The 14,334-nt window shown below is 48.0% G+C and overlaps 1 protein-coding gene across 3 annotated transcripts in view; it reads right to left on the bottom strand.

Annotated features, from left to right (window-relative positions):
• The window catches only part of LOC144178399 (uncharacterized), a 343,222-nt gene that overhangs the window by 70,412 nt on the left and 258,476 nt on the right, over window positions 1-14,334 (bottom strand). For all 3 annotated transcript variants that reach the window (XM_077706220.1, XM_077706221.1, XM_077706222.1), the window contains one exon: window positions 1,114-1,391. In XM_077706220.1, the coding sequence (XP_077562346.1) occupies window positions 1,114-1,391 (278 nt within the window). The remainder of the gene's footprint in view (window positions 1-1,113; window positions 1,392-14,334) is intronic.

Raw genomic sequence — 14,334 nt, 5'->3', positions numbered from 1 at the left:
AACTAGATCCTCGCCGTTAACCAGCTAGCCTGCATGCTCTTTGTATGTTTATTATTCACTAATAAATACCTACGAAGTTCCTGACATCTTAGCTCCGCTAAGATTACCTTCTCTGATGGTGAAGGCTGCCATTTCTTACGATTTCTCTTAAACATACAGTACATGAACATTCTGTTTTCTAGACAGTTTCAGTCCTATATAGGAAAAGTGAGGACACGTACTCATAAAATAAAACCATGAATAATGTAATGCCCCAAAACAAGAAAACAATCACGGTACTCTTCCCTTGGTTCATATTCTTGGCCTTGAGGAGCTGCATAATCAACGACAATATGATCATTGTTCGGGGACTAAGTTGTAAACAATACGCCATTTAAACGTAATCGCATCTCATATTTCTGTTTTGATTCTCTATACAAAATACATCATCGTGCATCCGTTGCGTGGTACAAGATAAGCGGTCAGCGTCCTCAGAGAAAATAAGCAGTTTGTGGGCCCCCTTAGACGATTAATACAAATTCCAAATGCAGAGTCCTCAACGCCACAGTTCAGAGCCTCTTACTGATGCCAGCAAAGCGATGGGTATAAACTGCATGATGCTGCAGCAATAAGACTGTACCTATGCACATTTTTCAGGGCCCTGAATGCGAAGGCATCAATGTCCAATTAAACTCTTGAGAAGCTTTCCTTCCTCCTGGACAATTTTCTCGAAACCCGCTTCCGCCTCATGCTTTCGAATGACTTCGACCTGTCTCCTATGCGTTGCGGTGCTACTCGTTTCGCCGCCACGTATTGGGAGAGTCTGCGACGAAAATATATTTCGCTGCCTGTCCGTTCGCTCGCTTTGCAGCGTTGCTCCGCTTGCTATATTTCATCTGAGATGTACTGGCGCGGGCAGCCACCTTTCGTTACTGCTGAGTTAAAGCGAGTGCTGTGGGACCTTTTGCGCTATGGAACGCTTCAATGACACCTGAACTGGTAGCCGTTCCGCTGTTACAGACGCGGACGTCGGCTTTTTCGCTCAGTGGTCCATCAATAGGCAGCCGATATCAAGAGCTGGAAGGAGACCACGGGGATGCTTGTCTGCGGGTGGCGAGGTGCTCGTTCACCTACCTGGCCGAAGGGCGGCTGCGGTGCGGAGACCGGCGGCGGCGGCGGTGGCGCATGCGTGTGCATGCGCGGTGGCGGCTCCTTGAGCCCCGGCGAGGCGCTGATGGGGGGCCGCAGCGGGGGCGCCAGGCCCATGGGGCGCGCCAGGGATGGCACGCCGTGAGGGGGCTGCGGGGGCTGCTGCTGCTGCGGCGGCTGCAGGTGCCCCTGGCCCGGAGGCCCCGGGTGGTGGCCCGGGGGCGGAGGACCCAGCGACGGAACCAGAGGAGTCTGGAACATGGCTGCGCAGCCATAGAGGACGTCGGTTTCAGGTTACAGGTGCGAATACAAGGCTGTTCCAAAACATAGATTTGGGCTAGTCGGTATGTATTCATTTTGGTGAAAGAAGCGCTCAAACAACAGAGGATTTCGTCCTTTTTTTTTCCTTAGTCTTTTGTTTGCGCACTTTTCCCACCAAGGTGAACGAAAAGGCTAGTAATAGCCGCCAGACGAGGAAATAATAATAAAAAAAAAACCCGGGCCATCTTCACTAACGTAAAACCTGGGGAGGGGCGTAGCATGCACTGTATAAGTGTATTCTTGGCGCCTTGGCGTTTTTGCCAACGGAGATGAAAACGTTAAGGGGTAGCTTTGCTGTAAAGGTATCGCGTCTTTGAAGCGCGAAGCTCTCTAGCGCGAGGCGTAAACGAGTGTTCCGGTGTTTCTTTAGTACGCGTTACGAAGCGCATCATCGCGAGGCGTAAACGAGTGTACCCGTGTTTTTTTAGTACGCGTTACGTTCTAGCGCGAGGCGTAAACAGGTTTCCCGGTGTTTTAGTACAGTGCATACATGAGACGACGATAACGTCGACGATGACAGGAGACGCGAACAGCCCCAGCCCCTACGAACATTCGCCCCTAAAAGAAGGTGGGCAGTTTGAGACTGCGGTGGATACAATGTTACGTGCGAATAGGGCGACAGCAGGGGAGAAGGGAGGGGTGTCTGTTCTTAAGGGCATGGTCGGAAGTTGAAACAACGGTGTACGCTATAGGTTTGCAGTGCTGGTTCAGAATGCGCCTAAGGCCATGCACAGGAGGCAATCGCCCTTACCCTTGGCTTCAACATTAGGTTGAGAGCAATAGCACCGCACTGTGACACTAAATCCGGCGTTTCTATGTGGGGACGTACTTGCGAACGACAGTGTAATTGTACGCACAACACATTCCGCGAAACTTTCGAGTGTTGTGCATTGCGGTGCCTGTCAGCTCGTCTGGAAGACCCAACCATAGACGAAGTATGGTGGACACAGGGTGGATATCCGGTGTACCTGTAATCTGGGGCTTCTAGGTGTGTTTTATAATGCACGGTTTGTAAGGGATTGATTAATTGACTCATACGGGCACCTCCACCCATTCATGTTGACGTGATTGGTATGCATCATCGCGCAAAATGTTGTAGTCAAGAAACGCTATACCCATTTAATTTTAGCGGTGTCAGTCATTATCGGCTGGCTTAAGTACCAGGTGACACCTGCACTACGTTCTATTCTCCTCTCTCACCTTTTCCTTTACCAGTATTTTACCTCCGCGGCTTTTTCACTAACTTTCTGTGCATTGCGTTTAAATCCTGCCGCTTCAGGAAGACGAAATTCCGACGCATGCAATTACGTGGATACTATCCCATTCTGACGTGGTGTGGCGGACCGTTTCTGTTTTTGTTTCTACGGACCCCACATGTTCCATTATTGGAAATGTTCCTTCCTACGAAGCTGCGCGCTGTTTCCGTTCTCTTCGAACACTTTCACCGGCTTGTGGGAGGAAATAAAAATTTGTTTCATGCCTAAACCATCATGACAAAATAAGATTCTTGTCACGCAATTACAGGGTAACCGTTAGTCAGTTTTTGTGACCCCTGATATCAACGGATGCTCTGCATGCTGACAGCCAACGCGGGTTGCATCTTCTCTGCGATCCCTTCACTGCAGCACTCCAGACTTTTGTTTGTGCTTTCGAGCATATCGCGCATGCAGCAGTGTCGTTTTGACGTCCTTTTACTTGCGTGCGCATACTATACAACTTCATTTATGCGCCCATATACTCGCTTCCCTCTCAGGAAGAAGAGAAAACATAGGAGAATAGAACTGCGCACTTTTGTAATTAACTAGCGGTGCAACAGAAAAAAAGTGTGACGCTGCGTCGTAGCGGGATGGTCTTGGTGCTTCCGGCCCTTAACCGCAACAGAGGTAACTGGAAACATCCACTGACTAATTTCTTTAACTTAACTAATAGCGGGTCAGTCTTGAGTTAGCGTTTTCAGTCGTGAGCACTCTTTACCTCAATACATGGTCGTGCTGAGGGAGAGCACGAATTTGAAAAATAGGGTTACTGCACGCTCGAACAGGCGAGCGACGAGATCGTATGTGGTGGCTGTAGTGAACCAGAAGTGATTTCGAGTTCGCTATAGTGGTGCAACCGCGACATTGTTGTTATCCCGGGATACCCATTAGGCAACGCAACATCCGTTTTACCCAGACCGTAACGGACAAGCGCACCGGATTGACCACGGCTAAGATTTCTAACAGCGGGGCTGTTCAAGCCGTAAGCTGGAGCCGGAGCTGTTCAAGCCGGAGCTGTTCAAGCCGGAGCTGTTCAAGCGGAGTTGTACAAGCCGTAAGTTCGGTGTTGCAGGAAAAAATACCAATAAAATTCGGAGCGCTCGGGAGCGCGTGCCTTGCGTCGACCGCCGAGCGTTCCCGGCACGCGCAGTGGCTTTAGTAAAAAAAGAAAAGAAACAAACTCTAGCGCGGTCGTCAAGCGCTACCGCGCATGTAATGTTTGGCATGAGGAACACGACGATATCGATGCATATGGCGATGACTACTACTAGCACCGTGCAGGGCAGTGAGGGAACTTGTAAATAAACAATTTCAAACTTGTAAAAATGGGTAGTGATGTGTCCTTCAGTGCTCACGTAGTAATAAACGAATGAATAAAACCTTTATCGAACAAGAAAGCCTGAAGCTTCGCTGTGGTTCGAGCCTTGCGCGACGTAGTGCAAGCTTCACCAGTTGAGCTGGTGGACGTCTTAGATACTGAGGGTGACTTTGGATCGACCACTCTACGCAAAGAAGGCAACGACCTCTTCGATTCATGTGACGACGATTACTAGCACCGCAACTATGCAAATAAACAATTATACTAAATCTTAACTATGTGTCCAGCAATGCCACCCTACAACTGCTTCGCCATGCTATTCTTGCGCGTGAGTTCAAGCTTCCCTGTTTTTTTTTTTTTTTTTCTGCCGGAAACTGTAGGCTATAATTTAGCAAGCAAAACTTGGAACCCGCAATAGCCGTTCCTCTCCACCAGGTGAAACTTTTATACAATGCCTGTTATAAATTTCCCTCGAGGCTTGTTTGTTAATTCTTTTTAATTATAGTGCGAAAATATAGAAAATGTACAATGCGGTGTACAAAACCATAAAACACATGCTCATACATAACGCTACGAAAATGAATTATTGGATGTCGTTCTAATTTTGGCCTCTGATTTCTTCGTAAGCACTGTTTGAAAGCCGAAGCGGAAGCGCGCGTAGTCCACAAACTGGCGGTCAGATGGCGCCTCAGTGTGGGCCCATGAACCAGCGATTGGCGGAGTGGTCACTCGCCGACCGCCCAATATCGACCAACGGGCGCACGGGCACAGTAGAAGCGACAACCTTCAGAAATGGGCCGCATTAAAATGTCTGGTACTCTGTGTGCCCGGGCAGACCACCGGCCAGCGAAACTGTTTTTGTTTGCCTGAGGCTCTGGGAAAAAAAGAAACGGATCACTAATTTTTTTTCCGCCCGCCTTTACGAATGAATGAATGAATGAATGAATGAATGAATGAATGAATGAATGAATGAATGAATGAATGAATGAATTTATTGTCAAGGAAAAGGAAAGGAAAGACCACCAGCAGGCGTAAATTGTCACACCTAGGGGTGGACAGCGGAACGCCTGCTGGTGTGGGAGTTGGGGCTTCTTTTCTCTTTCTTTTTGTCAATGTTTACCCAATTCGCCGTGCAGATGCTCTAACCGAAGAAACGATATGAGGTTAAACTTTGTCGACAAAAGGTTAGTATAATAAACGTAGCTTCGGCTTAAAAAAAACTTTACGAAGGGTCATTGTGCAACCTTTCCAACCTTGACATCGATAAAGTGCATTGCACCAAGAAAAATGAGCAAGAAATCAGAACAAATGTTTAGCGAAGAACGGAAGAGGGAAGAAGTGCGTAGTTGAACAGCGCTCATAACCAAAGACTGACCGGCAAGACCTGCAGGCTTTACTCTCAGCTACCATTTAACAGCCGAAACGAGCGTGACCGACACAAAATAGCACCTTTTCAGTATAAACCCTTCAAAACGCTGCAAAGCGTGAGCTCATCAAGCCTATCGAGGTATTGCATCAGGAACTGTTAAGAAGGCTAAAACGCTAACAAATTATCCACGGTAGAGGTATATATAGACAAGCTTCTGTTCCGGCGCAAAAGCTTTACGTCATTTATACGTTGGCAGAATCGCCACGGTGACAACTGAGCAACCGAAGGCGCCATATCCTTCGTATAAAGTTTTCGACTACGCTTCGACCCCCTGACAGCTCAATACAGGCCCTCATTGGAAGCAATGCGAGAAAGCCCACCCTAAGGCCAAATGCTACGCCTGCTATACGCTTTGAAAAGCGTTTTACAGGGAATAAAATTGAAGCTCAGCCTGGGAAATCGCTGCATGTATTTCAACAGGCTTGGCCCTACAATGGACAACATAAAAATCATAGTCTGTTTCGCATTATTTCTTGTGGCCACGTTTAACGACAGACATCGCGTTGCGGGACAGTTTGAGTATCAGTGTGGGAAAATCAGCGTTGAATGTAATGCGAAAAAGACACCACGAGTGCGAATACGTCTCATAAATGCGGCCTAATAATTGTGGTACGATGCAGATGTTTTGAATAAAATAAGTACCTGGTTAGATATGATTTCAGCCGGAACAAAATATATTCTAATGATAGTCCGCACGTAACCTTGCTGCAGTGGGAGAAACAGAGTACGTGTTAGCAGTGGGATATGGCTCGCGCCTTAAAACAATTGGCGATGAGACAATAGAGTTAATAAAGTCGGACGCCATTCGGGACGTTATCGACGGCCGTCGTTAGAAGGAGAGGCAATACCCGCCCATATGCAGTATAACAACCTAATGCAGTTTGATAGTGTACAACTCGTAATTTTGAAAACGTGTGACCTCACAATAAGGATCCGTCCCCAGAGAACCGAATATATAACAGCGCGATGATAGCTGGGCCGGTTGTCCTTGCATCCCATCGACGTGGCCAACAACACCCCAAGCGGACCCGCCGCGGTGGCTCAGTGGCTAAGGCGTTGCGCTGCTGAGCACGAGGTCGCGGGTTCGCGTAATCGCGTCGGCGCCGCGGCGGCCGTTTTTCTGATGGAGGCTAAAAGCAAAAACGCCCGTGTGTACGAGATTTCGGCGTACGTTAAAGATTCCTAGGTGGTCAAAATTAATCCGGAGCCCTCCACTACGGCGCGCCTCATCGCCTGCGTTGCGTAGGCGCGTTAAACCCTAAAATCAATCAATCAACACCCAAGCGGGTTTCACATTGCACTTGAAAGTAATGAGGCGAAGTTTGCCCACGACGTCGAAGTAACGAAGGCAGTACTTGGCGGGTGATCACATCGACCTGATGCGAATTGACCACGTCGGCTGTTGGACGATTCGATTTAATTTGACATCTTGTTGATACCGCGTCTCGATTTAACTTAATGAATAATTGATGCTATGTAGGCGCACCATTTTTTTCTTTTTGCTAGAAAGCGGGTAATGTGCTTTAAACGCCCCCCTTCGCGTTACCTGTTATCAGTGCGCAAATGCCTTCGCTATTTCTGACACCATTTTTTTATATGTGCGCATATAAACTGGCAGCAACGCCTACTGCAAATGTGACGATTGGCTCGACTGCATCCCGTAACGCAAGTATAGGTTCTACTCGTATACAGCACGACCACTGACGCTTCCAATTCGCACGACGTCGGCTGGCTCAAACGTTAATCTTTCGGCACTAGTTTGCTTAATAGAAACCATAACGAATTGAGGAGCAGAAAGCCCATATCTTATTAAAATTCATGAATCTGACATGGGCCGCGATAAAAGCATCAAAAGATGCTTTTCAACATTGCGTAACGGAACCTTTGCGAAAATTATAGCCCAGATCGCTGCCAAATCATGCCAGTCATGTGTTCTTTCGCTGTTTTTCCGGGGATAAATTTACACAAATGCGATAACTGTAATAGTTCCAAAATTGCTGCGTTAAAAATTATGTTTAGTGTTTTCGTTATACATGGTATTAGCAGGATAAATCAGCGCGTTAAAAAGTTTAGTGTCCTGAGCAAAGATCTCTTTCGTTGATTGATTGCAGGGTTTAACGCGCCGGCGCAACGAAGACGATGAGGCGCGCCGTAGTGGAGGGCTACGGATTAATTTTGACCCCCTGGGGATCTTTAACGTGCGCCGAAATCTCGAACACACGGGCGTTTTTGCTTTTCGCTTCCATCAGAAAAGCGGCCGCCACGGCCGGGAATCGAACCCGCGTCCTCATGCTCAGCAAAATATCTCTGTAGTTCGCGCTCGCAATTTTGTTTATTTCAAACAACTGTAACGTTACTTTCCCAAAATGAATAAAACGATTTTTTGCTTGTGGGAGGGACGCCGGCCATCTTGAAACAAAATGACCACCTTGGAACGGCGGCACCAACTGGGGTGTTAGGAACAAAACACGCGCAACGGTTCGCGGGATGGCGTATTATTTTATTACCGTCTGCATCCAACCTAAAGTAACTTTGGGCGATCAGGTGATCGCCCGAAGTTACTTTAGGTTGGCTGCAGACTGTAATAAAATAATACGCCCGACCGAACGAGCAGCGAAAAAATATTTGTCTGCAGCTTCGTTTGGCTTCCCCCTCCTGCTAAATGGCATCGTGTATATTGTTCTGGGTACCCTAGATGGCGCCCAAGTTCTGAGGTTATCAATATTTCAAGATGGTCACCAGCTGTCCCATGGGCAAAAGTTGCTTTTATTCGGCTCTTGAATAACCAGGCAAGTTCTTTTACAATCTCTGACGTTAAAAAAATCAACCCCTCCACGGGACCTTCGTGCAAAGTTCGAGCGTGAACGAAGAAGCGGTTCTCTCACAAAAAAAGATCTTAAAGACACTCAGTGATTGTTGTAGCAACACCGTGTACATTTTTAGTCAATGTGTGCGTCTTCCACCAGTCTTCTTTTTCTTCCCGGGCATCGCGTAGAGCAGCCGGTCTATATGCGGCGGCCAAGCTGTAGCCGCTGCGAGGCCCCAGTTCACTCCGCGTGTTCACGGAGCCTTCGGGCCTCTGACGAGGGGGGCGTGGTGGCCGGCACACCGACGGCCTTTTCGCCCGCACTGCTGGCATCGGCGGCATATTAACGGCTCCCGCTGGCCCTAATGAGGTCAGAGCCGCGGGCAGTTCGTGACTCCCTTGCGTCCACGCGCCAGAAGGTGTGCGCGCCACGGCTGATGGATGGCGCGATCCGATTGGCGCCACCGAGGGAAATTGCGACAGAGAAGAGTCGTCGGTGGCTCGCTCCTGGCGCGTGATTTCCGCCAAATGTCGCAACGCCTTGAGCAAAGCCGCGCTCTTGCACCCAGGCCGCCAGGATTACCGGGTCAGACATTGTGAAGTTTTGGTGAGCGGTCAACTTTAAAGTGCGATAGAAGAACTATATCGCACTTTATAGCTGTACAGCTTGAAGGGACAGAATATGCAACTGGGGGATTATTGCCGAGTCATGGTATGAAGTTTTTGTAAACGTTTGATAGCCTATATCGCTGTGTGATAAAATAAAAAAAATTCATTGATAGATACAATGGAAAAAAGTGGCTGGTGATTCCGATACTCCCTAATTCGATATTTCGACGCCGCAGCAGTGCGCTGAGGCAGCACTCACTCGTGGGTTCTCTCGAGACGGCAGCGATGATGAGCCTCTGCGTTGGTGGCGCGAAGTGCGTCTCAGGGAGAGACCGCGAACTACGTCTTAAGCGAACGCACGCTTAGCGAACGCCAAGGGCCGTGCAGTCGAGCGCCTCATGCGGGCACAGCATACTGCCCCCTCCCCTCCCCCACCGCACACTTTCGGAGAGCGCTCGAGCCACCACGGCGAACCGCCCTCCCCTCACAATTTCGCGACACTCTCCTCTTTTGCTTTCTTTCATCGTTCGCTTTTTCTTTCACTCGTCGGTCTTGCCATCGTTCGTCGGTTACGCCGACAACGCGGCTCAGCTCATAGACGGCCGCCAAAGGGCTGCGCCCCAATATAATGATGCATCGTATGCGTTCGAAGCCGTGCGCGAAGATAATATGCAGCACAAAGGCTAAAACAAGGCGCGTTACTCGCTTCCGCAGTTTAGCACCGGCGAGACGAACAGAGAGTTGCGAAAACCAGCCCGCTTTCTGCGACTAATTCCAGAATAACTCCGGACCTCTCGGCATTTCTTCGTTTGAAGACAGAAACAAAAGAGTGCTGAGAGCATGCACAAAAAAAAAAAAAAAGCAGAACACGGGCAATGTTTGCTAAATTGAAGGCGAAATTGAAGGGTGCCGTATTCTGACGTATCCGCACGGATCCAGTGTGTAAACAAAAATTAGGCGGTGTGGCTGCGCCATACAGGGAATATTGTGTGGAAACAGCATAAAATCGTTCTTTCGAAGCGTTGCGGAATGCAGCTTTGCGGGCAGCGTTGCGGAATGTAACACTCTGATAGGCTTCGAAGGACGCCCACAGTATTCAGCGTACCCGCACGGATTCTTCAATTAATTCGGCATCCCGTTCCACGCTTCGCTTATTGTGAAAGTCCAGCCAATGTGACACAATCGGGGAGGCATCGGCTTCGCAACCGAGGTGATCAAAATTCGAAACCAGCCTATGAAGTGCGTATGTGTTTTTTTTTTGTTTTTTTTTTCTCTAACCAAGAGGCTTTCTTGAGATGAGTGCTTCATACAAAGACGAAATCCAGGTTCGTAAATAGTTTCGCTTTCGCACTCAAAATGTAAAACGATAATTTTGCACGTTAAATGAACGTGCTTGGTCTACAGTGTTCTTGATTCCATTCATATACAGCGCACCTCGTGGCGTGTGGACCCCCAAATTTAACACATTTCGTATTTTTGGCGGCGTCCTATAAAACATGTGAAGTTTAGGTTCAGCCCTTTTCCGACGCGCCTTCTCCGTATGTGACGCTTCCAAACTGTAACTGTACCAAAAGCACGCTCGTGGAGTATGGAATCAGTTGAAGATATCGTGATAGGTCGTGCGATGCGCGCCCGTTGAACGTTCCCCTCTATAGGCAACATTACACAAAAGAAAACCCTTAACTAAGAGATCGAATTGCGCCTACTCCAGGAGTTCGAGTTTGCTTGTGAGGACGTGCCCCATGTGGCAATTACCGCCCAATTGCAGGAAAGTTTTCAAAAATGAGGGTGAGCCTTGATCTAGGAGCCCGTGCTAGGAGCTGACAGCGCTAACAATCAGTGTGCTCGGTTTCGAAAACTGAAAGCCTTGCAGAAACGAGTCGTACCTAGCACCAGGTTTTTGTTGTTTCTTTCCCCATTGCAGTTCCCGCTTACGGCTGCGCTATTGTATTGACTGGCGAGGCACGCATGCAGGCAACCATGTACTACGTGCGCCGTTACTGGTTACGTCGGGCTCCGCGGGATGGCGGTACTTACCAGTGCTAAGCACATTATTCGTGTTCGACGTTGGAACAACGAAACCGAGCTCAATGCGACACCTGTCTAGTGAATATTCATAATCATAAAAATGCGATATAACGTTATATTTTGCGTAAACTTTTTCCAGGTACAGTTGTGAATACATTAAAAGTCAGTAAGACCTTTTAACTTCCTCTTAGTTGAACTACGCTTTGGCCACTCAAAATGGGCTTTGTGCAGCCATCCCAGTTTTGGTTGTAAGGCTTTGCCTCTGAGCCGAAGTGCTTTGTGGGGAAACCTGCTTAAGGAAGCTGTAATGGTTTCAATTGGAACGGTTCGCCCTCGACTGAAAGCAGTGTAAAGCTTATCGCCGGAGTTAATGGCTTCACTGAATCTAAATGCGCAGCAAAGAGATCACTATAAGAAAATTCAAACATCTCCGATTGGAACTCCCAGCCTCCTCGTTCGGGGCATTCGACTGAAAGGAGTATCAGGCCTGTAGCCCTAGTTAAGGCGCACCTTGTCGCCGCAGCTCACTCGCTGGACCCAAATAGACCCACACGGCGTTCAGTCGTCGCGGCGTAACGCAGACGCTTCGAAATTCAAGCGGTTTATATAGTCAAGCGGTTTATATAGTAATAAGCACTCGAAACTCGTGAACCACTGGCGCTTGTGATACATCTCCCCGTTGTTTATTGCAAAAAAAATGTAGTTACATTTGAGGCAAAATACGCGTAATTAACCGGAAGCGCCCGCGTTCATTTAGTTAGGAATGCTCGTTGGGTTGGTTTTTACATTGTAAGCAAAAAAACGTGGCAGTTCAACGCCGGCACGTGCAGGAGGAAAAGCAAGCCAAAAAGAACAGGACTGCCGCTAGTGCAGTTTCAGGCAGGGGACGCGCAAGCACTGCGAAGGCGGGAAATTTGTAATGCGTTGGACAAACCTTTGTCGAATTCATCAGGGGAGGAATGAGACAGGGCGGCGTAGAGCGTGGTGGGTGGTAAGAGGGAGCGGATAACGGCGCCACAGCCTATTATGGCGAATCACTGCTCTGCACTCCCGACAGCTTTCACATTAAGTGGAGCGGCTTTAATTTTTCTTCACCAGATTTCCGGTAATGTTTATGCAAGAAAAGCGTATCCTTCACTTAACTAGAGCACCCACGCCTTCTTAGTCTGCATCATGCGCCAACTCCAATTGAACAGATATAAATGCGACTGAATCCAACTGCCCAAGCTTAGGTCAGATTTCATATAAGGACTGAATGTCGTAGGCTCGAATACATAATCTGCCTGCAATAAGAGGTGCAATTTATTCCCAAATCAATTATTAAGCTTCAAATTTTACTCATTAAAGCATTTACCAGGGGGTTCCAAGGAAGCGCTTGTTCCGGAAGATAACACACGTGGCCTGAAAAAACAGCGACATTTTCGGTTCAATCTTTACACGCACCTTGAAACTGGGTTGGCCGATTTAGGATAGCTGCATTAATGTGGACACATGCAAAATTTCAACCGAGTCGGGTTTTTTTTTTTTTTTTTTTTGCGCTTCTCGGTCACTGATGGAAGCGTAGGAAACCCTATAGGTCAGCAGCCTCAACGGGCGAGGTGCCGCTGTTAAATTCCGAATGCCCCGTTTCCTTTTCTCATATACTTTTCTTCGTCGTTCGTGGTTTAACTTCAAAACAACATGTCGTGGAACGGTTAAAAACAAACTTAGCCGTCCCAACTGGCTTCCATTTCGGTTTCAAAAATGCGTACCTCCCTTATTTTCCTACCTCCACCCTCTAGAATTCCCTTGGGATTAATATTTAGCCCCTTCTTTTACTTTCTATATATCCATTCTCTACTTCGCAAGGACAATCACATAGCTGTCCAATGTCCTCGCATTTTTCGCTAACACTAAAAAAAATATCGCAGGACGCCACCCCGCCACGCCGTCCTCCACTTTTTTACGTTACCGTCGACAAATATTAACGTCTTCCAACATTTCTCTCTGCACCCCTATCCATTTGCCGTTATTTTCCCGGCGTTCAACATTGTTATCTCATTTTTTAAAACAACCACCCACCCAACCCCCTCTGCCGCTGCCGTCCTCCAGACATCGCGTAGTGGTGCGTCCTGCGCAGACACTCCTCTCGTTGCTGCGCGAATGTCTTTTTTTTTTCTTTTTTTTTCTTGTTTTAACGCTTTACTCGCCAGCGCATTTGCTCCAAACACGCGATGCTGATTAAAGACCACGCACCACCCCGGGAACCGGGCCGAGGGCGACGCCTTGAGCTCAGAACAAAGGGGCGCTAAAGAGGAGAAGAAAGCGCGCGTAGCGTGCAAAAAAAGACAAAAGCACGATTATACTCTTGCCTCTTTGCCGGAACTGATGCTCTTCACGGATAATGGCGCGTACCGGGCGACAAAAATAAAAAAAAAGGAATAAATTACTGCAAAAAAATTCGGCTGTCGGAAAATGGTAGAGAGCGAAAATTACTACGCGAGATGAGCCAGCGTGCGTAAATAATGCAGAAGTGGAATTCAAACAAGTCTGCTTGCACAGCTCTGATATTTCGCTCTCCCTGTGGTTTAGAGCTCCGCCTGGCTTTGCAAACGCCTCTGTAGCGGGCTCAAGTGAGCGATTACGGAAATTGTTCACGACGGGCCCACACGACATCCCCGTCGCCTCGTTACGACTGAAACAGATAGGCCATATCGGAAACTGTCGCGCTGACGAAAGTGGTAGCTGAGCGTTTTTCAGCTGCATAAAACTCCTATAACGCAAAGCATTTCGGGGAAACTAATCTTTAAAATTTTGCCGCTACCATAAACACGAATCAGCAGGAGCAACCTCCATGCAGGCTCTGGCAATGTTTGGCTCTAATAGTGCGTATATTACATACCGCAGAACTCGTAAGATATTTTGTATAAAGAGATACTTGTGATTTTTCATTTTTCATTTTTTGAAGATATATGACGGAGTTATAACATGCCGACTGTTCATACTGTATAATCTGAGGCAAGATAGTATGCGTAGGGCTGCTGGAATTGAGGGAAATATGTCCCTGGAGTTGTTCCAAAGGTTTCTCTCACGCTAGAAAAACCTTGATGGCGTACCTAAGAGGCATAAATACACTCTTAGGCAAAAAGGACTAAAAGTTCGTCCTTTCGGGGACTAACGGCCTCTGCCACAATCATTAGTCCCTTTGGGGACTAACTGCGAGGGGACGAACGGTTGGTCCCCCACCCGGATGGTCCGTTCCGATACTCCCCAAGGACGAACTGCGTAGAGTGCAGAAAAAAGAAAAAAGCTCTAGCACCGGCAGGGTTCGAACCCCCGACGACCGGAATTACACACTAGGTACTCGACGCGCTATCCGCTAGACCACGCCGCCGGATTGTTCCCGCGACAGATAATATTCAAGTGTACAGCGTGTAGTTCTGTGCATAACGCAACAGAT

This window comes from Haemaphysalis longicornis, unplaced genomic scaffold, assembly GCF_048455015.1.
Source record: "Haemaphysalis longicornis isolate Haplotype H1 unplaced genomic scaffold, Haemaphysalis longicornis Haplotype H1 scaffold_4, whole genome shotgun sequence".
NCBI lineage: Eukaryota > Metazoa > Arthropoda > Arachnida > Ixodida > Ixodidae > Haemaphysalis > Haemaphysalis longicornis.
Note: the sequence above shows the minus strand (reverse complement) of the source record. Positions and strands in the feature narration are given on the sequence as shown.